The sequence below is a fragment of the Nesoenas mayeri genome, assembly GCF_963082525.1.
Source record: "Nesoenas mayeri genome assembly, chromosome: 19".
NCBI lineage: Eukaryota > Metazoa > Chordata > Aves > Columbiformes > Columbidae > Nesoenas > Nesoenas mayeri.
In genome coordinates this window covers 4,944,250-4,970,258 of record NC_137568.1, presented here as the reverse complement: position 1 = coordinate 4,970,258, position 26,009 = coordinate 4,944,250, and the positions used below count along the sequence as shown (strand labels likewise).

The window sequence follows — 26,009 nt, the reverse complement described above, 5'->3', positions numbered from 1 at the left end:
TCCCACTCCATGCACAGGAAGAGAGGAGGAGAGGGGAGAAGATAGGGCCATCATAAAAAGTTAAAGTACTATCGATAAGCATCAAAGACAGTCTGACCCGTGCACTTAAGTCAATGAATGTCCACAGAGACCTGTTTGCAGAACAACCTGACACAAGGGGACCAGGTTTGCTGGGCAGCCAAGAAGCACTATTGATAACAAGGGATTAGTGGCTTTGTGCAGTTCTGTCCTGCTACAGCATCCTTTTCCACCTCCATCTCTTTGAATCTGGAAATAACATACAAAAATTATCTTACCCAAATGGAGACATCTCTAGCTGAACTGATTGCATAGGCTCTCTTTAATAAACCCTTTGAGGACACAATTTACACCAGCCAGACACCCAGATGACTAGCTCAAGCGCAGTCATCTCAAGTGAATCAGGGTGAATGCCTTGCAGCATCTACAGATGAAGCCACGTGTATGGGATCCAGAAGGCACATTCCCTGCACAGGTCTTAGATGAACAGAGGCTGAATTTACAACGAGACAAAAGGAGGTAGGTGCTCAGCGCCCACCAAATATTTCTGGAGCCCTTGGAAACACTAGCCAGAGATTACGCTAGAAGAATTCCATGGAAAGTTTCTGCAGACCCAGAATTCAGAGGACAACCAGGAGCTGGTAGGACCAGCCAACTCACACACAACCTGTGTACTGTCTCTGGGGTTGAAAAGCTAAACATAAGTCCAAGTTTATGCTCATATTTTCTAGAGCACCAGCAATCTTTGAGCTCCAAGGTTTTGAAAGACGTTTCATTTCAATCTTTCTTCATCCCAATTGTACAAATTGCCTTTGCTATGCAAACCCCAACTCCCTGCTTCTATGCAGAAGAAACTGCAGAGAATACAAGTCAAGGAGGAGCCAAGTGACCAAAAAGCCCCATGCTGCCACAGCAACTTTAGATAGCTTGTTAAAATAATTTGCTTGTCATAAACACATAAACATCTGCAAAGTTTTGTTGTTTGCAAAATATTTTGTATGAGGCCCTTCGGTCCAGCTTTGTCTCCCAATATGTCTGGTAGCATCTTCATGCCAAAATAAAACGAAACAATTCAAGACAGTGAAATATTGATGCGTATGACCCTACAGAAATCCAGGGAGCTTCTACACAGAGACCCATTCAGAAGACGAATGAAATGAATGGCCCAAATTCAACTAACCCAAAGGAAAGGAGCCCTCTCCCCAAGTCCCTCCTTTAAAACCTATAACAGATGTAAGAAAAATTGGGCCCAAAGAAGCCTGAGCACAGGCTGCAATCCAAGACCAGCTGCTTCTTCCATTTATAGCCACATTCACTTCAGCTTCGTTGCAGCATCTTGGACAATACAAAAGTGTCTGTGTGCCTGTTTGTTTGCTGGAGGAGTAAAGAACACAACTGGATTGCTGTCAAGTTTTGTTTTTTGCTCACAACAATGTTTGATCTTCTCAAAACAAAGTTATCTCTCTATAATCTCAATTCAGTTCCTCAAGTCCTCTTACACAGTTTATAGAGTTGGCACCGTACTCAGCCTATGGTGTCCCTTCAACTACTGGCCAACAGAAACATCTCAGGCAGGGACAGAGGTCTAGAAATAGTTTAGAAAAAATGATTTCTTAACTACAGAAGGTTCATCACCATTGCCATCGCTTCCCTCCCCCAGCTGACAACAGTCACAAAACGAGCGGCCAGGCCTTACTGCAAGAGATCAAAGCAAACTCTTTGTTTTATCTTGGTCAAGATAACGGATTTTATTTGCCTTATCAGCCTGTAGGATGATTAACCTAAATGTGAGAAATCTTGAAGATGCCAAAGGAGTTGATGGTCGGGAAGCATGTTCCCCAGCACGACCGCCATGGGCTCCACATGTGCAGATACCACAATATAAACAGAGAAACTCTTGAGTCTGGTTCTTACACGCCATCCTCAGCCAGGGCTGCATCTCCCATCACCTTCCAGTGTCACTTATCCGTACGCAATGACATTGATGCACAACCCAGCCCACAGGCCCAACGGAGCAATGGAAGAGACCCAGCAGGTCCTTAAGCCCAGCACCAGGAGGACTCTGCAGCTCAGCATCACCGGGTTCGCCCTCTCCTGGTCTCAAACAAGACAACACAAGGAACTGGGAACCATAAGGTTTCCTATGGGAAACTATTCCTTCACATAATGAATCTCCACTGGGGAGATCACTGCGTTTCCTACAGGCCCTCAGGGACTTCCAACAGGGCAAACTAACTGTGTGATTGCACTGGAGGCTGAGGACAGGCAGGGTGAATCCTGCACAGCTGGAGAACCCACGTGGACTGTGATGGCATCGGTATAAACTGTGCCCATGCAGACACGAAGAACGGGACACGTGAATGTCAGTGTCACTGGAGATGAACACAATGTAATGTGTTTGGCAACAGCGCTCCCAGGGGCATAAAGACCTGCCGCAGAAGTACCATCACATCTGCATCACCTGGCCTCCTTCCTGACACCTCAGTGCTCAAAATACATCCCCCAAAAGGAACTGAGGTGTGCTGGCTGCTCCCTGAAGAGCCAGGGACACAGCACATGGTAACAGGGGAAAGCAGGAAGCACCCAGCCCTCCCTGTGCGTGTGGCACCCGGGTCAGGCAGCGACTCTGCGATGGGATGCGACCATCTCCTCTGCACACATTCCTGCTCCTTCATTGCAAGTCACTGGCTCTGCAGCTCTCCATTTTTCCAGTTTATCTCATTTTTGGCACCTGACTTCACAAAATGGGACTCGGCGTTTCTCACTCAGCCCTTCCATTTGGTATCTCGGGCTGTAGGCACTTTCCCATTAAAAATAATAACAACAATTTAAAAAAAGACAGACTACCCGTAATCTAGCCCAAATGTGTCAGCTGGTTTTAAGGAAATGTTTCCCTACAGCTTTAATCATTTTGCGCAGTTAAATTGCAGTGCAGCTCGGGGAGCTGGAAATGATTACTCACTGCATCTCCACTCAGCCATGGCCTCTTCATTGCAGGGAACATCACTGTGTTAATAGTTGTCCAAATCCCTCTAACCCCCACCTCCAGCACAGCACCCTTCCAGGACAGCATAGAAGAAAAGTTGCCTTTTAAAATTTTAGCTCAACTCTAAGGGAGCGTCTAAAATAGCAAGTGCTAAAGAAAAGGCTTCCCTAGGGGTCCAAGGCTGGAAAAAAGTGTGAAAAAAATGAATTGCTTCACTCTCCTGCTGCCATCCTGCTTGTTCTGCAGCAAAATAGGAGGAGGGGACCTTTTGAGGTGAACACTCCTTTTATTAATTTTATCTGCCTTGATTTACCTTAACAAGCTCCAGAGCATCCTTGCAAGAAAGGACCATGCAGGAGGAGAACTGTGGCCCTTCCAGTTGTCAAGAGCTGGAAAATGGGGTGAAAGCAGGAGCAGACAGCAGAGCCTCAGTGGAGAGCCTGTCTTGCTGGCAGCATGAGGACTCGGAGAGAACAGGGATGGGGAGGAATATTTCTTGTTCTTCTGCCCCATGAAGACACCTCCTACCCTCCTTCCACCTTGAGAACTACAGCTCTGGAACAGGCTGAGCCCACAACACCAGCCACACCACCCTAATGCAGCTCAGTGCTATAGTTATTCTGTTCCTTTGTGGTTTGCTCTGAACTGCTGAGCCCTCAGTGATTGCCCTTCTCCTCCAACCAGCCTCTCCCTACACAACACGCTGTCCTGCACAACACGCTGTCCTGCATACCTTCAGCAGTGGGCCCAGGGGTTAAGGGCAAGACAGCTGAGCCCCAGCAGCTGGGGGAAGACAAGTCCCAGCACAGGGCTGAGGGCAGCTGGAGGCAGCTGCCTGCATCCCCTGCTCAGCTGTTTGTGCCGGAGAGCCACCAAGCAACAGGATCGAGGGGCATCCAGCACCACGGGAGCATTTCTCGGCTGCAGGACTTCACACCATGTGTTGTCTCTGCTGCAGACATCAGGGAGCCAATGGTTTCACTTGGGGGGCTGTGGTGGGGCCAGAGCTGCAGCGGAGCTGGTGAGCGTTGGCAACGTGCCTCCACCCATCCACAGGGCTCCCTGAGGGTCCCTGCGCAGCCTCCCCAAAACTCCTTCATGCATTTAAGCCATTCACAAGGACAGATGCCATCCACCCACTCAGCATCACCCCAGGGTGGTGTCGTGGACCACAGGGAGAAGCGCCCTCAAATGGGGTCCTGCGTGAGAGCAGCCCAAGGCAACCTCAAGTCATGGTGATGGAGGAGGCTGGAGGTGACCGGGAAGTGGACACAGGCTCTGGCAGCAACTCTGGGCTGTACATTGGTGCTGACATGGAGGAACAAGGAGCCATAGCCCTCCCTGCCACTTCTACTTTGGTTCCTGGCTCTCCTTAGAGGCATTTAGACTGAAAGCTCCTTTTGTACCAGGACCAAGGGCTGGCTTGCTCTGCAAGACAGACCCCCAGACAGCTTGGCTCTTGGAAAAAACTCATCCCCAGCAGCTGTCCTGGGCTTCTGGAGTCCTTTTTGATGGAAAGGGCCCTCCCTCTCCCTCCTCCAGGCAGCTGGGGGATTCAGCAGCTCAGATGGTCTTCCGCTCTTAAAGTGTCCAACGATCAGAGCTCAGGAAGGTGCTCAGAGCAGCCCAAACCCATCAGGATGAGGCCAAGCACCAACCTACGGAAGATTATGGGCCTCCTGGGCCCCAAACACATGGCGGCTGGGGACAGAGAGCATGTGCAAGAGGCCCAGGCTGACCCCATCACTGGGCTGCTCTTGGAGCTCAGCCATGGCCAGCTGGAGTTGGACCAACCTGCTACAGGTGTTTTTCCACTCTTTAAAACCCAGCTTGGAAAAGCTGCACCTAAACCATACACATGCACAGTGAGAGAAACCCGCTTGAGTCTTATGGGGTCAAAATCATCTCCACCACTGACTCCTGATTTGATTTGGACCATGCACACATGCTGAAACCCAGCCACTCTGCAAACCCCATTACAGCCCCGTGACCCAGGAGAGGAGATGGAGTAAGGGACCATCCTGTGGTCCAGCTCTGGGGCCAGGCATGGACCTCCCAGGTCCTGGCTTGGCCACCACACGTCATCCCACAAGCCCTGTGGAGAGACTCAGGGTGGGGTGGGGAGGTGGTGGCCTCCAACTGACCACTGCATCCCTCACAGGAGAGGGTTTGTGGGTGATGGAGAACGGAAAAATAATTAATAGGCCAAAAAAGACAAAAAAAATCTCCAAAACATAAGACAGAATAAATGACGGCTTGTGGGGGAGGGAAGCTGGATTTAATACGAGATTAATCAAAAACAAGATAGAGCTAATATAAGCCAGGGTTCCAGTTTAATAGTGGCTCTGGTCCATGATGTTATTACACTTTGGCTCCAAGGCCAAAAAAACCCTGACTCCTGCTAATGAAGAGGCGGTTTCTGCCCCACAACTATAAGCAGCAACACTAAACAACAGGCCAACACAACATCCCTTCCCCAGCCACCGCCTCTCCAGCACCTCCAAGGCTTTGCGAGATGCTGCACAGAGAGGTGGGTCCACACAAGGGCCAGAGCTGCCAGAATTGTAATTTTCTGCATGCACCCAAGGTTTTGGCATTTTCTTTTTTATCTCCTTATAGACTTGATAGCATTTTTGATTCAAACTGACAGCTCTTTCAGCCACGATAAACCCCAGGATAACAGCCTCGTATGTAGACACAACTGAGCACAGATCCAAAACCAGCCTCGAAGGACATCACCATTGAAGCTAAAAGAGCAGGACACAATGCTCAGCTCTGAGCCCACAGCAAGGGACAAAGACAGGTCTCACCCAAGCAGCTGCCCGGAGCTGTACTCACCTTCTTCTCTCTTTGGTGGGCTCTCCATCAGCACCGGCGGTGGCTTTGGCTCTGCCTGGGGAGGCTGGGGGGCCAGGGGAGGCTCTGAGCTCTCCGCTTGCCGCACCGGTGGGGCTGGGACCTCGGCAGCCTTGGCTACCTGAATTTCCACACGCTTGGTGGCCGTGTCGGGCACAGGAGCGTTGGCTGTATCAGCTCTTCGCTGGGGCATCTCAGGGATCTTTGATGGTGGCGCCTCCACCCTCCGGAGACCCGGCTCCTGGGGTTTGCCGAGGGTGATCTCAGTCCTCCTTGGGGTGGGCTCGGGGGGTTTGTGCCCCAGCGCATCTGCTCTTTTGAGGCCAAACCTTGACAACCCTGAGGTGGAGTTCTCCACCTGCTTGGATGAGATGTCAATGGAGATTTCTGTTCTTCTGGACACCGGCTCGGGCAGTTTGGGTCCAGAGAGCTCCACTCTCCTCAGAGAGGGCTTGGGTGATCTTTGGGCTGTGGGGTCTGCATGTCGGGCAGATGGCTCCGAATTCCTGGCACCAAGTTCCTGAAACTTCTGTGTGGAGCTGGAGACGGTGGACCTGAGGAGGGGGTTTGGGGTCCGTCTTGGTGGGGTGGAGGAATTTGAAGACTGATCTACCTCCTCGACCTCAAAAGATCTTTTCAGAGCTGAAAAACATGAGAAGGAGTTCAGAATTTAGTTACCATCCATCTGAGCATCTCAAGAGAGGCTTGCAGACACTGCCTGAGGCTCAGAACCCCAGTCCTGCTCCTCCACTCAAGGGTTCATAACCTCATTTAAAGCAGGTGGGGACAGAGAGCCAGGCTCCATCACTTCAGAAAAGTTATAAACCCAGTAACAAAGCTGGAAACAGAGTCAGAATATTCAGCCCCAGAGTAGAAACCATCCCCACACTGCCTTCCATCCCACCCATGCTCGGAGGGGAGCAGGGGGCTCCATCGCAGCACGGCACAGGACTTGGCTCAGCCCAAGTCCCATCGCCTCCCCTTCCCTCCTGCATCCAAAGGATGCGCAGATAAACATAGGCTTCCCGGTGCCTGCTGCCAGCAAAGTCCAAGTCGGGAACGTGAGAACAATCCCAGGAGAACACCCAGTCCATATAAATACAGCAGAAAAACAAAGGTGGCAGACAGAGAAGCTCATGTCCTTGAAAACAACCCTAGAGACCACCTGAGCCAAAAACTGAAGTGCCTTGAAAACATGAGACCCCGATGCAAAGAAGCGGCCAACCAGGAGGCCTTAGGGACATCCTAAAATCTAAACATCATCACTTCCATTTTGTCAACAGGGAAGTCAGAAGGCAAAGAAAGGTGGATGCAACATCAGATCAGATGTTTAGATTCACGCTTGAAGAGGCAGGAAAGTCCCACCTTCACCGAGTCCCAGCACCGCGCAGGATCTGCCCCTGTGCTCTCAGAGGTGGGTAAGAGCAGCAGAGGACACAGCCCAGGTGGGCACTGCCAGCTCCTTCATGGATGTGAAAACCTGCTCATCACTCCTCCAGCCAGCCAGCTCAGCCTCATTTTATTCCCTTCAACAGAGTAGCCTAAAAACCTCATGACAGATGCACCTGGAGGAACAGTTTGAAAGTAAATGCTCTCAAGGAACCCAGTAGCAAAGGGAACGCTGGTGAGCATCTTTCTTTAATGAACATCCCTCTGGAAATACCTCAGTACCAAGTGGTTTGGAGATTTCTTTTTGACCCAATAATGAGCTTTGCCTACAAATAGCCTCGCTGACCTCTGGGTTTCATTGCATGAACCATCTCCATCATCTCAGCTCCTTTGAGTCCCCCTGCCAAAAGAAAGGGTGGCATCACTCGGTGGCAATGCTGGAGCTGCTGCACATGGCCCTTTCTTTTGGCCTCAAACCCCTTGAAGGGCCTCAAGTCCAGGGTAAACCCATCCAATGCCACCAGCACAGCCCTTCTGGAGCACAGCCATCCCCTGCCCTTATCGAAGGGCTGGACTAAATACAACACCCAAAAATGGCTTTTTTCCAGCTCTTTCTGCAGAAAGGAGAAAAAGGTCAAAGCCCAGACGCAAAAGGATTCACAAAGCCTAAGGAAGAGCTGCAAAATTGTGATTACAGATGCAGGAGACCCAAGCCATCCAAATAATACCTCCTGTGCTGGTGCTGTGGCTCCAAGGGACAGTAAGAAGGTACCAAGCGGCTGGGCAGGGAACCGTCGCCCCAAGGGAGGGTTGGAAATGGCTCAGCACAGTTTCTGACAGCAAAATCACAAGGACTCCCAGGTCCCGGTGGCATTCCTCCCCCAACAGTGTCACTACTTTGCCTGGGGACAACCCAAGACCGTTCCCACTCGTGGCTCTCTGTGGGATGGGATGGCCACCTCGTGCCTCTGATTGCACAGAGATTTCAGTACCCAGCTTCCCCTACCGGCACATTTGGCCACTGCCCTGAGCCAAACATGGTTTGGATGAAATATCCCATGCACAGGAGAGGGATGGTGAATCACAAGGTCTGTTTCCAGCCCCAAGACAGAGACCCGCCGCCATGAGCATGATCCTCAGGGATGTCACCTTCAGCAATGGTGGCCCTCGGTGGCACCGAGCAGGGCTGCAGCTCCCCTGCTTCTTGCACAGAGAAGAGACAAGGACCTCAGGAAGCAAAACAGCTCGCTCTCTCAAAAAAAAAAAAGAAAAAGCTTAAAAATAGCCTGTCCTGCCCAGAGCCAAGAAAGGAAAGTAAATAGCCTCTGCTCCAGATGACCCTCCTCCCGGCTTCCTGCGGGAAGCTGCTGCATTGGTTACAGCAAGGGGAGCTGCAGGCAGGGCAGCGCTGCAGGGCCCCCACCCCACGCCCATAGTGTCGGGGTCCCACAACAGCAGTCGTGGCTGATGCTGCAGGTTCCCGTGGGGCTCCAGGTCTACATGTCCCCAATGCCCTGGGCTAAGGTGTCTCTGCCCCGAGCAGGGTCTGGGATGGCCACGCTGCAGGGTTATCCGCACTATGGTATTTCCCAGGGGATTTTTGGCATTAGCAGGGCTTCCCCAGCCCCAGCAGCAGCATCCGATCTGGTGTTGGAGGCAGCTGTCAGGGAAAGAGGCGGAGGTGCTGAGCATCGCCCTTCATCCCCTTCCTCTGTGCTGCGGGGCAGGGGCATGAGCACAAACTGGTGTTACACTGACATACGCTTCCTTTTAACCAATTCCAAACCAATTCAGGCAGCTCTGGCTCAATCCACCATCACTGAAGGCAGCAGCTTCCCTCCCACAGCAGGGAAATCCCGGAATCCCCTAAAATGCAACTTCCAAGCACTTTCCTTTCAGAGGTAGACTTTGCCTGTGACTGTCACACGCCTGGGCTGGGAACCCCTTGACACGATGTCCCTTGGGGGACAAGACCTTTGCAAAGCTCTCCAGGTAGTGGTGTTTTGCTCAGCATCACCAAGCTGCAGCCCCACTCCAAAGCGCCAGCCAGGCAGGAATAGCTTTTTAAAATACCAATATTAATCCTGGCAGAGGAGGGAGGAACAGGCTTTCCTAGACAGACCTGATGCAGGCAGCTCTGTCAGCTGTGCACAACACCCACAGTCTTGACCCAAACGTGGTCCCTGCCAGCCAGGCGCTTTGGGGTGAGGAATGTGTGCCTTCATTCCCGTCTTGAATACTCCCCAAGCAAGAAGAGGCCTGAGAAGCCACAAAATATTTACATGTCTTTCTATTTTGTGCTGCAGCGCTGGAGATGTCTGCTCAGCACAGCCGCTGCATATTCCCGGTCACCCCATGGCCAAGAACCAGCAGGTCACACGCCACCAGTTAAAGTCGCTCTTTAGGGATCTTGCAAATTGGGAAGAGAGGGCAGAGGTCTGTGTCAAATCCCAGTAGCTCATACAACAGCCAAGACTTTTCCCGAGAAGTCACAAGCAAGTGGTACAGCTGGGTCCCTGTATCTACACACTGGTCTCCCAGAAGGTAAGTCCCTCCTTGGGGGTCCCAGCCAAGCTAAGGGCACCCAGATGCCACGAAGGGCTCTGGCTCCTGCCCAAGGGCTCCGCATTTCCTGATGGTGAGCACCGAGGTTCCACAGCACATCATCCACCGCAGCTCAGCCCACTCCACAGCCCGGCTCCGGGCACCCTTTGGCACCCAGAGTGCATCAACAAGGGAACATCTGCTCCTTCTTTCTTCCCTTTTTAAACAGAATATCCCAAGAAACAGTCGAGAGGGTGCTTTAGACAAGGAAACCTCTATGCAGAGAACACAGGAGACCAAAATAAACAGCAAAGGATGTTGGCTCCTTCGGGACCCACTTCTCAACCGGAGCCTCGGGCTCTGCCGCGGCTGCAGCGCCCAACTGCTTCCCATTAAACATCCTCTGCCCCTCCCCTGGTCTCTGTAACCCGGGGGTTACGTTTGCTTGCTTGCTTAAGCACGGAAAGCTTTTCTTGGGTTTTTTTGACACATAAGAGCCTTATGGGACAAGGGCAGCCAGGCGCCCTGTTATTCCGCCCGATACAATGGGACCGTTTGAGAGCGCTGACTTTCTCTAAACTGCTACCAGATGGTCACCTCCTGTTCCCGGGGAGGAAAGAGGGGGAGGCTGCAGGTCTCATCTTTCAAGGAGCCCTTGGAAACCCAACACAGCATTAACCGCTCATGGCTTCCCAGACCCCTGTCACCAGGCAGCAGGATGTTCATGGTGGTTTTCTGGCCCAATTTGACTGTAAAAGGTGTGTTCACCCAGGTTACCACAGGGCCATCTGGGTCTGGCTTATCCAAACCCACCACTCATGATGCCACTGAATTGTTGCCGCCATCTGTAACAGAGGTGGGTGCATTTGAGTGAACTAAAGACTCAGTTATAGAGACAAGTAGGATGTTGTTCATGTATCTACAAGGTGTATACATATCGTATATATATATATCATATACATATACATAATATACATATCGTATATTAAACCCAAGGTCCCGCAGCAGAAGGGGAAGGGGGCTGCACCCCTGCTGCAGGGCCAGAGCAGGATATCTCTATCCCATCCTCAACAATAAGGTGCTCCCAACTGCACCGAGCCCCTCGGTGGGGTCAAAAACATGGGACTGAGAAGGGAAATTCACTGGCAGTGTGGGCAGCAAGAGATGCTACACATGCTGGCGGAGCTTTATGAGTAAACTAAAAGCTTCAAAACAGCCTGAAAAAATCACATCCCCTCCTACACCCCGAGAAATGAAGGCAGGAAACTTTAAAAGCACTTTTCCCAAAGCTACTGGTCATTCAACGTAAGGGAGAAGTTTGGGCTGCTGGATCCCTTCCCTGTGTTTGTGCCAGGAGGTTTCACATCTTCCTTTTACCAATAAACCAACCTTGTTGCAATACATACATATAAACACATATATATAAATACAGAATGACAATCTGCTGCTGTAACGGGACTCTCATGCTACCCTGCATCAGGTTATGAACAGTTTATGTACAAACAAACTGACTCTACAAACAGCATTCAAAAGAAGTTGCAATAGATTGCATGGTCTGACATGAATTGTGTGTAGCAGATAAAACTGGGAACATGCTGTCAATATGCAGTGCCTTCCTGGACTGTGCAAATGGCATCAAGAATTGACTTATGAAGGAAATTTGGGGATAAATGCAAGTTCAGGGCTCTGACATTAACCAAAGCCTTTCAAGCAACGTTTCACTCACATGCAATAAGCCACAAAGACAACCAGAGCCAAATGCAGCAAACCTCTCATTTATCAGCAATGAACATGCAAAAGCAAAGTCAGGACTAAGAATAGAAAAAAATAACATCCACACTCAGATTAATTCAAAATCCCAGCTTTCCAGTCCCTATAATGCAGTTCTAGAAAGATTTTAGCTTTGATTCTCCATTACACTTTGGTTTATATAACCATTAACCCTCAGCAAAATGCTTCCAGATCAGACCAGTATATTTTACATCCCTTATATTAATTTCATACTTGTACAGAAAATTACATAAAATACAGGGTATCCAGCCCAGCAGATTGCATTACTGGCTCTCTGCAGCTTTTTCCTCTGGTTTGTGCTCCAGTTTCTTTTCATAAGGGGAGGAGGAAGGAGGGAAATAAATCTCTGTGCCTCCCAGGGGACTGCAGATTTGGTTTGGTTCACTAATATTTCTAAAACGCCTTAAAAGTATTACCCAGAAGGCAAAAGTATGATGCAGACGGTCATGCAGATCCCAGACCATCCTGTGCTACCAGCTGGGGTGCTGGTACCACACTGGTGTAAGAAGCCATAAGCACCCAGACGCCGTCCCCATGAGTCACGACTCCCAACGCCCACACAGGGGACGTCAAGAGTGACTCAGGTGGGTGACCTGCCTTGGTGCTGGGACTGGGTGATTAAATCATTAAGTGATTAATTCTCTGCTTGAGAAGACGCTCTGATGAGTGGTGTTGCAAAGTGCTGATTAGAAAGCTACAGAAAAGGGTAAATTAGTCAAAGTGGCTAAAGGAAGGAGCCGTTCAGGCTCGCGGTGCTGCCCGCTGATTGTTGGTGCCACCACAGCCAGCTCTGGCACCTGTGTTGGTGAGGACATCCAGCACCACAACTCAAGTAGATGTACAAACTGCTGGCAGAGGGCAGAACCCTCTTCCTTTCTCCTCCCTGGTAAACTAAACATGCTTTTAAAAATTACAAAAAATCCATTCTTTCCACATTTTTCCATCTTTGCGCTTTCACTGTCCAGACAAAATAAAGATGCAGCCCCACCCCCAGCCCTCACCATGCTCCTTCCCACCCAAACCAGTCCAGGTGGCCAGTGCCAGCATGGTGCCACGTACCAATGTCCTCACCACTAACCCAGCCCAGACTCCTGGGGCTGGGACAAGCTGGATACGACCCAGCTCACCAGGAGTAAGGGACACATCATTTTGTGATGCTTACTCAAACTGCCACCTCTACTGCTGGGCGGACAGTGGCACAGACCAATGTGGTCACAGTGTCCCCTGCTCTGCAATCGTGCCTGACGTTGATGGTACCAACACCCAGTCCAGCACATGTCCCCAGCGCCAGCTGAGGAGCAGAAGCACCACATGGGGATGTCCCCACCTGAGGATGGATGCAAGGGGACAGACACTCATGATGTCTCACCTTTTGGCACGCAAACCAGCCAAGAGCTGGCTTGGATGGACCCTGCTCTGAAGGTGTCCCCAGGAGCCCCAGGTGCTGATCTCCATCCAACAACCTTGCAAAAGCAATCACGGTAAAAGCCTGAGTCACAGCCATCAGGAGATAAAGAGTTCTTATTAATCTGCAGGCAGCCTTTCAGAGTAAGTTGGGGATACTAATAAACTCTTAATTGCTCAAGAGCTACTCCTCACCAGCACCCTCTGTGCAGCAAGGAGGGGAGCACGGATGGCTCTCCTGCACCAGCACAGAGAGTGGGCGCAAACTGCCGACCTCGTCACAGGCAAAGAAGAAGGGTGTCAGGACCAGACAGCACTTTCCAAGTACAAAAAAAGAGGTGCCAGGACACAACCCTGGCCCAAGGCTAAAGAGCACAACAGGGCAGCCCACCCCAGTCACACAGAGAGGTCCTCTGATGGACCCTGACCCCCACCAAACAGGCACATCCCCATCAAGAATTGGACCCAAACCCAGTGACTCATTTTACAGGCTTCAATTTTAACCAGGATTTAGAGTCATTTGGCCTGTTGTGTCCATGTCCCACCTCTAAAGACCAAGAAGGTGCCAGAGCTCACTGCAGCAGGAGCAGGGAAGGAGGTCAGGAGAGGGAAAGAACCTGATAATGGTCCTGCAGAAAGACATTGCCTTAAATATCAAATATCAGAGTTAGAAACATGAATATCTGGAACGATTATGGGCTCTGAAGTCCCCATTATTGTCTTTGGATTTATGACAAGCTCCAGCCCAGGCTTTTGCAGCTGCTGTCTGGGTCCTGGCTCCTGGGAAAACGGGCTCAGCAGCTCCCTGCAAGGACAGGCTGCAAAACAGAAAATAAACCAGCACCCAGACAGTGCGGCCACAGGACACCCAGAGGTGCTATGACTCCCACTTAACGGTAGGTTTACTGGTGTGTATTGGCCAAGAGATGCAGACATGGTCACCCAAATGTGTTAGGTATGACCCAACATGTTCTAGAGATGTTTCCTACCCACTCCACTGCCATAAAGCACCAACAGGCAGCAAGCAAAGAGTAAAGCTAGAGAATTATTATACTTTAGGTGAGCTTCTTACTACGGGAAAAATGCTACCAAGATCCCAGAGACCAGCAAGTACTTGGAAGAACCCGTATGGTGTACATGCTCCAAAACCTTGACTCACCTCCAGGCACCACCAGCACTCTTGCACAGCCAAAGCAGCTGCCCTGGCCCTGGTGTGAAGACTCATCCTCTCTCTGTCCCTTCCCATCGAGCTACTTTTGAAAGGTTTCTTTATGATTAGCAGAACACTGGGCTCACTTTGCCCAAGACTGATCTCAAATGGGCAGTAAGAGTTCACCTGTACCAGACAGCGCTGGAAACCCTCCATGCTGACACAGAGCCAAGGACACTGTGCTCCGTGCTGCAGTGGCTGCCCATCCCTGAGGACATGCAGCCCAGCCCTCCTTGCACAAGATGACTATAAACAACGACCTTTGAATGATCCTACATCCTAACCGAGGCCAGAGGCTATCCCCAGAGCCCGGCTCACGTGGACCGAGAGATCCACGTCCTGTTCTACTCGCTCACAACCTTTTTATTCCCAAGGAACTAAATATACATAGGGAAAAAAACAACCCGCAACAGCAGGTCCCTGCTGCCGTAACCAGGCAGATGCGATTTTTCCACTCCGCGCACGAAAATCCAGTCCTGACAGAACTTCTGCTGGGGAAGATGCAACTCTTGCCTTCCCATAGGCACCTTCCCTCAGCTCCTGCCTCTCCCATCACACACGGATTTGGCAGAAAACTCCCATAAACTCCATCCTTTTGTCTCAGATTCAGAAATATAGATAGAAAGAGTAGAAAAAAGAGAGAAAACTCTCTGAAGCGCCTGTAAATCTCGTCTTTGAGGATATCAGAGGCGACTTGCTGTCTCAGAAGGGCACGCTACATCCATCAGCTGGGAGAGCAGCGTTGGCTCTACCCACGCTTGGCTGGTGATAAAGAATACCAGAAGGGACTCATTGCGGTGTAATTTTTTGAAGACAGCCCAGGAAATCCAACAATTGACACTGAGGAGCTTTGTTTCACTCCTAAGCTTGAGATGATATAAGATACAACCTGAAAGAACTTTTTGCGTCTCCTTCTCCAGGCATTGAACCTGCAGACATGGGACCAGTAGTCACAGACCCAGCCTCCCAGCCTAGTCACATAAGCCCAGGTGAGCACTGATCCTAGAAACCCACAGCAGGGCTTACAGGAGACACCCTGAAGCCAAGTGAGATGCTTACACAAAAACAAAGCACATCTCCCCTCTGGGGCTTTTAATAACATTGAATTCAAGTCATATCACACACATAACATTGTGACCGTCCCTTTGGCACGTTCCTGCTAATATTAGCAGCAGGGCTGAGTCCCAGCATCCGCAGCACGCGGCAGCAGCTGCTCCGCAGGGCAGCAGCCTGGGCGATGCACTGCGGCCATGCGGCACAGAGACATCCCAGGCATTCGCTCAAGGAAATTTTAAGGACGAGCCCATAAGATTCATGCATGTAGAAAAGCCTGTTTCTAATACAGCACCCTGCTGAAAACAACCTGGCTAATGTTTTGTTTGTTTGTTTTTAACAACACGACTTAGCACAACTCAGTATCTCACTGAGACAAAGTCTTTGGTTGAAATACTACGAATACCATGTGTTGGGTGGTGCAACAAGTATCTGTCTGTATGAAAAAAGATCCAATAGCAGAGTAGAAAACAAAACAAAACAAACAAAATGACAACCAAAAAAAACCTAACAACTAGAATAGCCTTCCTATCAGCACTGACGTGTCCGGGCAGGGCTGGAGGATCCCTGTCCTCAGCACCCAGCTCCACGCAGCTCTGACCACAGCGCTGCCAAGCTCACCCACCAGCGAGCACACACACCCCAGGGGAGCTGGGCTGTGGGGAATGGGTAAATCAGGGACTAATGACCATCGCCAATGTCTGTGTTGTGGTTTCCGCCAGAGCAAAGCTGCAAGCCTGTGTCCCCCCAGCTTCCAGCTCCGGACATCACGTTGAACCCCACCGCATCACTCGCTGCTCTGTGCGCTTACAGCTCCACTCGGCATTTACCATTTACCATCATCCGCAGCTTGCACCTGCTATGATATTTTGTGTTTCAACATTACGAGAAAATTAATCTGGTGTCGACTGACAGTATTGGGAAAGGTAAACAGCACTCAGCATCACAGCTGCCAACTCACCATCAGTGATTGCCCAAAAAAATGGGCCTTGGTTACCCCTGGGACCCTGCTTGGCAGCAGCCACATCCCATGGGGATGAGGGACTGGTGCAGATCTCTTCCGTCTTACCACCAGGCAGTAGATTATGAGTGCAGTGTGCTTTCAGTCCTTAGCAGGAAGATGGGTACCACGTTACAGAGCTATCTTTGGGCATCACTGCAACCAACGCTGCAAGCAGGAGCATCCGCCCTTCTCTGCAGTCCAACATCACAGACACTGGCACTCCTGTATCACCCAAGGTGAACGGCATCAGGATGGTTTGGGGTTTACACAATGTTAACACACTGTACAAGCATCCCACCACCCAGACTGATTTACTGCTACAGGATTCCTTTCCTGCCGCTCAGAGGTCTGTGTCTGAGAGTGCGGGGAGCTGAGACACCCACAGCCCCCTCTGAGGCAGAGATGAGCTTGGGAAGTGCTGCCACAACCACAGCTGAACCAGCCACATTTCCCAAAAACCTGCCAAAATCTATAAACCCAGAGGCAGAACTATCACGCTCTGTAAATCCTAGCAAACCACAGGCCTAATTATGATCTCCCCCTATCAGAGATGAGGAAGCTTTGTCAGTCAAACAGGCAGAATTAGTGCCCTTCCCGCAGGACCTGCTGGCTCAGGACAAGGTGGACACACGTACCGCTGCCTGGATGTGACATCCTCATTGCATCATCAGGCATAAGGAAGAACGCGCTCTGCTGTCCTAGTGTTTCCCTCTCACATGTTGCTTCGATTTGGAAGCTAAACTAGAATCGAGTATCTCGTACTCCTTTCCCCCTGCCAAAGGGCCCTGGCATCCTCCTCATGCTCACAGAGGCTGGCAGCTTCCACACCACCAGCCCGCAGCCGAGCCTGCAACTCCCTGCCCTCTGCAACCCAGCAGCTACAAGAAACCCAGCTGTCCTATGCCAGGGACGGATGCTACAAGGAAAGCAGGCAGGGATGCTAGGAGGAAAGCAGGCAGGAACAAGCAGAGTGATTCGGGAGGGCAGGCAGTGTGTGACGGGCAAGAACAAAGAGGGCTCTGGCTGCTGGATGATCTGGTGTTTCTGCCCAGTAATATTTTTTGGCTGATCTTTCCTGCTTGGCCACGGGCTGCCTGGGGCTCAGATACCCACCCAGCAGACACGAACACTGCATCTCCTGCCCTACAGGCTAGAAATTAATTGCCTTGTTCTTGGGAAGCTGCTGTGCAACTCAGAGAACTAATTAAATTGTGGAACAGTAGCCCGGATCCCTGCTCAAGGGCAGGGCTGCAGATGCACAGAGCTTTCCCCAGCCTCTCCCTCTGCACAGACAGCAACTATAAAGTGCTCCATGGACTGAAAAAAATCGCACTGCGGAGCAGCTTGGTGCCACCAAGGAACACACACAGCCCAAACAAGCAGCCCTGGGGCTCACGGCAGAGCCTTTATCATATCCAAGTAGGGAATTACTCATTCTTCAGAGATTTAAATGCAATTGGGGCAGGGCAGAGAGAAGACTCTAATTACATCAGCACTTGGGAGCCCTGTGGTGGGGAAGCTCACAAGTCCCGAAAGGACAGTTACAAAGGCACTGTTGAATCCCGAGCGCCAAACTGATAGTGGTTTGGGGTTGCCCTCTGTGTGTCCACTCTCGTCAGTCCCAATCTTCCTGTGGGACGTGACTTCCCTCAGCCTCCTGCTAAACCCTCCGCTCCAACCTTAGCTGAAGAAAGCCCAGGGGCTAAAGAAAGCCCAAGGGCTGGAAAAAGAGGACATAAACACAGCTAAACCTTATGACGAGGGCTCGAGAGACCCCAGCTCTGCCACCCGTTTCCTGCTTGACCTGGAAGAGGAACCCTTATGCTCTCAGCTTCCTCAGCTCCCCAGCAGGAAAAACACCACTGGGCTCCTTCCCAAAGGCAAGGCTGAATTCAGCAGGAGGCGGTGAGGCCGTCTCAGCCTATAGCTACACGCGCAGTCCCTGGATAAGTTTTCACTGCGGCCCCTAGATCTCCGCTATTTTTTTTTTATTTTCCAGAAACCACTGCACAAAGCTCAGTTTGGATCGCTGCCAGGATGTGCGAGTGCGTAGGGATGGAGCTGCTCTTCCAAAACTCTGCTCAGGAAGATGAGCTCCCCCGAGCCGATCTTTCAACGTCTGCTTCAAACCACCCTCCCTGCACCCCTTTTCTGCCTGTCTCTAACTCTCATACCCATCTGGCAGCAGCACGCTTTTCCACTAGCTTATTTTTTTTGCCTGAAAAAGCCAGCGCACTGAGCAAGAACCACAGACGCCCGGGGAGAAGGCATCCCCGTCCGCATGCCAAGGGGATTGCAAGGAGATACTCCATCGGAGAGCAAGGCAATGCGATCGGGCAACTGGAGCTCTGCCACGGGACAACTGCAAAGCTTTCTAAGGCAGCAGCTCCTGCTACAGACATCTTTAAACTTGGGTTCACTATCCACCTCCCAGCTACTCTAGGGCTGTGTTTGCATCCAAAATCTGGGAGTCGACAGAAGAGCTGGTGCCTGAAGTTTTACAGACTTTTATCTGCGTCAAGCGTGTGTTTTCAGCTAAAAATCGACACAAACCAACTTGGGAAAGGCAGAAAAACATCCCGTAAGACCCTGCCTTAGCAGATAACACCCGAGCGCAACGCTGCTCCGAACAAAAGACACCGCAGCCCGGACAACCCCCGGTCCTGAGCTCCGGCGGTGTCGGGGGATGCGGCTCGGCCGCTGGTCGCCCCCTGGCACCCCCGCTCCTTCCAGCCCCACCCGCCCGGGCGCTCCGGGACCCCGGCACAGGCCGGTTCCCCTAGGGCGGCATCAGCGGGAAGAGCCGGGGGGCGGCCGGACCTTTGCGGGGGCTCAGCCCCGCTCCCCCCAGCCCAGCGCGGTGCTTGCGAGGGGCGCGGGCGGCTCCGCGCTGCCCAGCAGCAACTTCTACTTTTTCCCGGTTTAGTCCAAAAAAGCAGCATCCCCCCACCCCAAGGCTGAAACCCCCTCCGTCCCCAGGGCCACCCACCTTCGAAGTCGGAGATGATGCCCTCCAGGTGGGCGTTAACGGCCGGGTCGGCCATATCGGGGTGCGGGGCGCTGCCCCCCGGCTCTGCAGGGCGCGAGCGGGCGGGTACGCGCAGCCGCCGCCGCCTGCGGCCGAATGAATGGCGGAGGGCGAGCGGCTGCGGCCGCCCCCCGCCCCGGCGGGCACCCTGCCATGCCGCCCGGCCCGGCCCAGCCCGGCCCAGCCCAGCCCAGCCCGGCCCCCTCGCCGCGCACTGGCTGCTCCCCACGCCCGTCACGCCGCCCCCCCTTTCCCCCGCGGAGCCGGCCCCTCCGGGGAAGCGGCGGGCGAGGACCCCGGGGGGCGGACGGGGCACCCGCGGAACCGGGCACTGTCCCCCACCCGGGAGAAAACAGCTTCGATGTGGTCCCGCATCCCCAGCAGAAAGCAGGGGCTGGAACCCGCACCCGACGCCCACAGTCCTCCATCTGCCCTGGGTAAGAGGTACCAATCTTGGGCAGCAACCCAGGGATGCCCCACCAAAGGGGTGGCAGCAGCCGAAACGGGGTGGGAGGTTTACACCGCTGATGTTCTCCGGCACTGATCACGCATTCACTTTACAATATGCCCTTGTTTGGAAAGGAGCAACTCAGCCACCCTCCTCTCTTTTTATAATTTCTCAAAACCAAACCAGAGCACTAATGGCAGTGCTAACTCATCGCTACCCAATCCAAGCCATTTCCACAGCCATCACCGCAGCAGCAGCAGAGGCTGCAAAACCTGCCCCAAAGCTGAGCGTGGGGCCAGGCTGCTCACCAGCCCGAGCCAACGAGGCAAGTGCCAGCTCTGGGCATCAGCACCAGCCCCTTCCACAGCCCTGCTGCCTTCTTTCCACCTCTCACACCCTCTCGGTTTGTGCAGCTCTTTGCTCATTATTCTCCCTTCCCATGTTGATTCAAACCCTGCCCTCTTGACCCTCTTTTCATCCTCCCCGCCCTGTGTTTTAGTAGCAACATTTAAAAGTGATGATACCCACTGAAATGTGTCCAGGCACATCAACAGGAAAAGAAGAATTAATGGGCTGGGTTTTTAGTCCACTTTGGTTGAACCATAAAGAAAAATTATGCTAAACAGTAGTACTGTTACCATCTGTTACTGCAGAAAGTACATGCTTCATCACTTATGTCACACTTTTAATTTTACACTTCCAAAGTCTGCAAACACCACAGACTCCCCAAAAGTGTACATGAACCAGAAAACAAAATCAACAGCACCAATTTCCCAGTCAAGAAACTTCAGCTTAAAAAAAAAAAAAGTCAAATATAAATCACTGCTGAGCTAGATTTTCCATACTGTTAATAGCTTGAGGTTTTAATCCAAGGAAAGACATTACTTTAAAACATGAGAACTGATTAAATAGTCTTGAGAATGCACCTTTAAAGTAGAGGTATGTTTTTTTCAGATAGATACAGTGGTTTTCCTCCCCTTTCACAGAGAGCAGCGCTCAGCTCTCTCATTTCTTGCGCTCCTCACGCTGTCAGAAACCAACGTACCGCAGCAGTGCAGAGGAAGGGGCTTTGCCTCGCTGTGCACTCACGATGTGGAAATGTAAATGCCTCCCCATGCAAGACATTGTCTATAAAGCCACCGGTGCCTGAACGCCCCTCCCTGATCCTGGTGCCTCAAAGGAGAACAGGAATGATCATGGACCCGCTCAGCACCTGGGCGTCATGTCCCTGCTGTCCTCACACGCTCTGCAGGGAGCGGTGACAACTGCCACATTGCCCAGGAGCACATGCTGGCTAATTCACACCCGTGGCATTGATTTTTTTGAAAGAAAGTGGCTTTCTTTTTCTCCTTGAGAGCTCATACACGGGTCACATTCACAATTCATTTCAAGAAGGTAGAAATGTAGCTGTCAATAATTAATCTTAGTTACTGAGCAAGGAAAAAAAAGCTGCTTTGTTAAAAACTGTCATGACTCTCTTGCCGGAGGAGCAGAACCTAGATAAGCCTTATAACCCTTAAGCATCATAGCTCCCTGGTACACTCTCATCACGAGGTTGTAAAATGGGTTTAAAGGAGAAAAAAAATGAACTAAGCAAGACAAAGGAAAGATGAATATTGTACAAAAGATTTTCAAAGAGTAATAGGGTCGATCTGAGGAAGGACTGAGCACTTTTGTTGATGTTCAGCATCTCCCACCCTTGCAAGCCCCCTAAGACCCAGTGTCAGATCCACTGCTTTGGAGGTTGGGGGCTCATTCTGACCGAGGTCACACAGAGACTGGTCTGGCACTGTGATGGGGACTCTGTTTTTGAGGTCAACCAGAAAAACTATTGTGTGATGGATTCTAAGTAGTGAGCATCACAATGACACTTACCAGTCTCGCGAAGATGATGAAACAGCTCAAAGTTCTTCAGCAGATGAGTCTGAGGCAGTTTGGTTTAGTCTCAGCTCCCTGGGTCACTCTGCATTGCTAAGCTAAGCTGATATTATCATCCTGGATCTAATAAAGGTTTAGCAAATCAACAGGCCTAGAGGAGAGCCCCAAGAAGTGTGAAATAAAATATCTGGACTGTAAGTAGTTCATTTTCATTAAAACCAGCTGGTTAATATTGCACCCATGTGCACCTAAGGCACCAAGAAGGGGAGAGGAAGATGAAAAATTACAGCAACTAAAGAATAACAAGAAGAGCTCTAATAGTAAATATTTAAAGCAAAAGGTATGTAAACAACTCACCCCTCAGCACATAACCCAAGTGCCTGCTAGTAGAGGAGGAGCAAGCTTTCCTCCAGGGAGATATAAGCTCATCCTTCCCTCTCCTGGAGACCTTCTTGAATCTTAATCTGATTTAGCCATAGTCAGAGGCATGGCTTTAGGAGTGCATAAGACCAAAAAACAAAAGTCATTTGCTTATCCAGTTTGCACATAACTAAACACCAGTTCATCTGACTTTTTGCCTTCACCCCCAACTGAAAAAGCTTGTGTTTAGCTAAACGCTTGTTGTAGGAAGTCAGGCGACACTCGGAAGCTGTGCACCCCATCCCAGAGGGATGGAGAACCCACCACCTCCCCTGGAATTTGTTTCTGGGGCTCCCGTCAGTGCAGGCGTGTGCCGCGCTGCTCATCCAAACGCAGTTTCGGCACAGGCTCCGCTTTGCCCTTGTCTGGTAGATCAAGGAGATTAAGGACCCTGAGCCTGCTCCTGATGAAAGATCTCCCACACTGATCACATCACCTACCTTGCCTTTGATAAACTAATCAGGTTCTGCTCCTTCTGTCCTTCATGCCAGGTGTTTCCTTTGGCCCTTTTAGCCACTTTATCTGGTTTTCTTAGTCCTTTCTCCCAACTTTCTGCAAGCGTTTGTTCTTGGATAGTTTTGTTGCTGTTGTTTTTAATAGAGAGAACTCAAAGAGAGCAGATCACATCTCTTCTGTTGCTTGCTGCTCTGCTTGCTTACACAACCAGGGGTCTCACTGACTCTTTTATTGTATCAGAGGACTCCTGGTCAGCTGAGACCTTCAGGACATCGCACACAGCAGCTGCTGTCCAAGACACAACCCCTGCTCTGCAAAACCACTGGCTGCAGGAGGGTTTTAAGCAAGTTACTTTCCTTGCTGTATTACATTACAATGGAAATATTTCTTGTTTCTTTTCTAACCCAGGTCAGCGAGGGCACTGACTGCCCAGCCCTTTTTTCCTTCATCATCACTCTGCTCTTCAGATGAGCAACAAACTTCCTGCAAAGCTGTTTTCTTGGCCTAGAAGTGAGTTCCTGTCTGTAAATTCTGCTGATCACTCTGTGGTAGATACCAAGCTAAAACTGGCTCGATGTCATGATAACTGGCAAACAGCAGAAACCTTGTCTTGTGTCCTCTGTGCTCTCCTGCCCCCCAGGCAGTGATGGACCTCAAGGGATTCTCCAGATCACAGCTCAACCTCCTCCAGAAGCAGCCAGTGGTCACTGCCTCTGCCTTGGCATCAGTGAGGGGGGAACGTGATGCAGAGCAGACACAAATCACTTCAAGAAGGAAGGAAAAAAAAAGAGAGAGAAAAAACCCAAGGACATGGTTGGTATCAGCATTAGACGATCCCTTATCAAGACAGGTTATGGCAGAAAAGGGACTTTCCTATCTGCGTGCATTTTAAACAGCGCTGTACAGTTTCCTTGCAGACTGCTAAGAATGCAGTTTTTCGGGCAGATTTTCTTCCTCCTACAAGTCAGGGTTCCTCTGAACCTGCGGAGCTCTTATCATTCTCATGATCTGCTGCAGTCATGAGCGTCAGGCTGGGTTGGACTAGGTGACATGAGTCATTGTGGCTACCCCAGTCTTAAACTATCTACTACGCAAAAGCAGGTAATTAATCTACAGCATTTTCCCTTTCCTCCTCCTACTTTAATTAGAAAACAGAACTCTTTATTGATTCTGGCCTCTTCTGTAAAACGCTTTGAGACTCACTGACTGAAGTACTACACAGGAACAGCTAAATATTATTATAACCACCTAATGAGAGTCCAAATATCTTCTCTTCCTGCTGATCATGAATGAAACATCTTTGCCAGCCTTTCTGGGTCGGTTCAGTGTATGGATAGAGGCTCTTACAGCATGCAACACCAACCCCCAGCATCCAGCATCCCATGGCATCGCTTCAAGCCAAAGTGCTGGGCACACCTTCCACTTGGCTATTGTCAGATGGGCAACACCAATGTAGGGTAACAGGGTAGAAACAAAGGTATAGCAACCCAAATAATGCAGATTTTGAAGATGAATGAATGGTGAGTCACATCTAAGGCAAGAAAAAAGGCTGTTGCCATTACTTTGCTCCCTGCACCTTCTGAGTCCTTGTGCTTCCAAATCTACCAGGAAGAGGCATAACGATCTCTGTGTTATAGGTGGGGAAACTGAGGCACATAACAGCCATCACTCAGAAATGGGGAGCTGACATGTAATCAGACCGCAGTGGTGAGCTGTGCTGAATCCAGCCCCAAGCTGGGAAGTGCCAGTGCTACTGGCAGGGGACGGGGGGAAATCCGGAAGGAAAACCAGAGACGCAGTTCCCATCACCTCCGCCTATGCTTTCACGTGGGTGACGGCATGAATCCAGCCCTGCTGATTACACAGGATTTGTCATAAAAAAGAAAGGCTCTTTCCCAAGGTTTCAGGCTCTTCCTGCTTCCAAAGAAGTAGGAAATAGAGCAAGGATGGGCGCACTTCAGTGCTAGTCACACTCCCCTTCCTTTGCAACAAAATCAAGATCATGGGAAAAGTTAAAAAATAATCAGAATCAGTTTGCTGATTTGAGATTGCTGGATAATTAACTGATTTTCTAGATAAAGGAAGCGCAAGCCAGATACCACACAGAATGGGTCAGATGACTTTGAAGACTGGATAACAGAAATAGGATGAAATCTGGAAGAATGACAGAAGGTCAGTACCTAAAGGGCTTTTAATAAAGTCTTTGCTCATGAAAAGTGCAGCAGCAGGAAGGACCTTCCAATCCCAAACATACTGTGATACTGTGACCTCACCACACCAGTAGGTCCCAACATGACCATAAGCCACCAATGAGGTGTAGGTAAAGTGAACGCACTCCTGAAATATAATAGATGAGATACTTCCAGCGACAAAGCAGAAATCACTAGTGCTCTGCCTCGAGTCATCCTGGCTACGCAGCATCAGTAAAAGTGAGTGGAAACGAAGGTGGAGAGGGGATGGGACTGCTAAAAGCATCGCATACAGATGCATTACAAGGAAGAGCAAAGATCACTGTTGCCAAGGGAACAAAAACACCCCAATCCAAACCCAAACACAGTTGCAGTATAAACAGGTCAATAAGAGCTGAAAATGAGAAGAAGATTTTAACAGCTAGTGATAGGAGACAGAAAGGGGCTGCTGTGAAATCAAGGGGGCACACTGAGAGCCTGGAAGGGGAAACACAGTCCCCATCCTGGTTCACGCACATCAACCCAACCAAGGGCACATTCAGCCACCCGAATGCTCCCGGTGGGGATCAGGGGGGGTCCCCAGGACATCGGCAGAGCAGGCTGGCAGCCCCTGTGCCTGGGAAGGGAAACACAAGCCCCTGGTGTTGATTAAACAGCAGGAGACACTTGCAGGGGAAGGAAATGGAAAGACGATCAGGAACTGCATCTGCCTGAGCCTCACGCAGTGAAAACAAACTCGGTCTCATGCCCTCTTCTCATTTAGTTTCAGGTCAGGCTTTCCTAAGAAACTGGGAGGTGCAGTTTAAGATCCAAGCAGAAAACTGACTTAATTACTTTAATTATTTAAAACAATATATTAATTATTGCATTTTAATATTAAGACCAAACAGGCACGAAAACCAGCGTTGCATGAAGGCACAAATGTTTTAATTGAAACAAGAGGCTTCAGAAACCTTTCTCACCCTCTGATGGGTTTAATACACACGGCACAGCACGTTTCCATTGCAAAGCTTCCCATGCAGCCAAGGGTGCATCCGACTCCAGAAAAAACTGCAGCGCCTGGACCTCAAGGTAGGGAAGACCCCCCCCCCCCCATTTCCATCACATACATGTCTGTGGTAGTTGCAGGGCAAAAAAAGGGGAGGCGAGGGTCAGCCAGAGCACGGAACTCCTTGGAAAGAGGCCATTTCCACAACTGCAAATTTCCCAGCAGCCCCTAATTAGGGAGAATTTGCAGAAATAAATAAACTGGCAGGGCTACGCGCATGCACTCCGCTTCCAGATGTGGGTGTCTCGTGTTCACGTGGTGTCCAAGGAAGGGCTGGAAACTCCATCC

The 26,009-nt window shown here is 50.6% G+C and overlaps 1 protein-coding gene across 2 annotated transcripts in view; it reads right to left on the bottom strand.

Moving 5' to 3' along the window:
- Positions 1–26,009, bottom strand: part of SEPTIN9 (septin 9) — a gene marked incomplete at its 5' end in the record, with an annotated part of 119,701 nt that overhangs the window by 41,366 nt on the left and 52,326 nt on the right. Inside the window, 2 exons of one of the 2 annotated variants that reach the window (XM_080356269.1) lie at positions 5,843–6,502; positions 19,244–19,298. In XM_080356269.1, coding sequence (XP_080212395.1) covers positions 5,843–6,502; positions 19,244–19,298 — 715 coding nt within the window. Of the gene's footprint in view, positions 1–5,842; positions 6,503–19,243; positions 19,299–26,009 lie in introns of those variants that run through there. The other variant, XM_080356268.1, reaches the window with a different exon arrangement.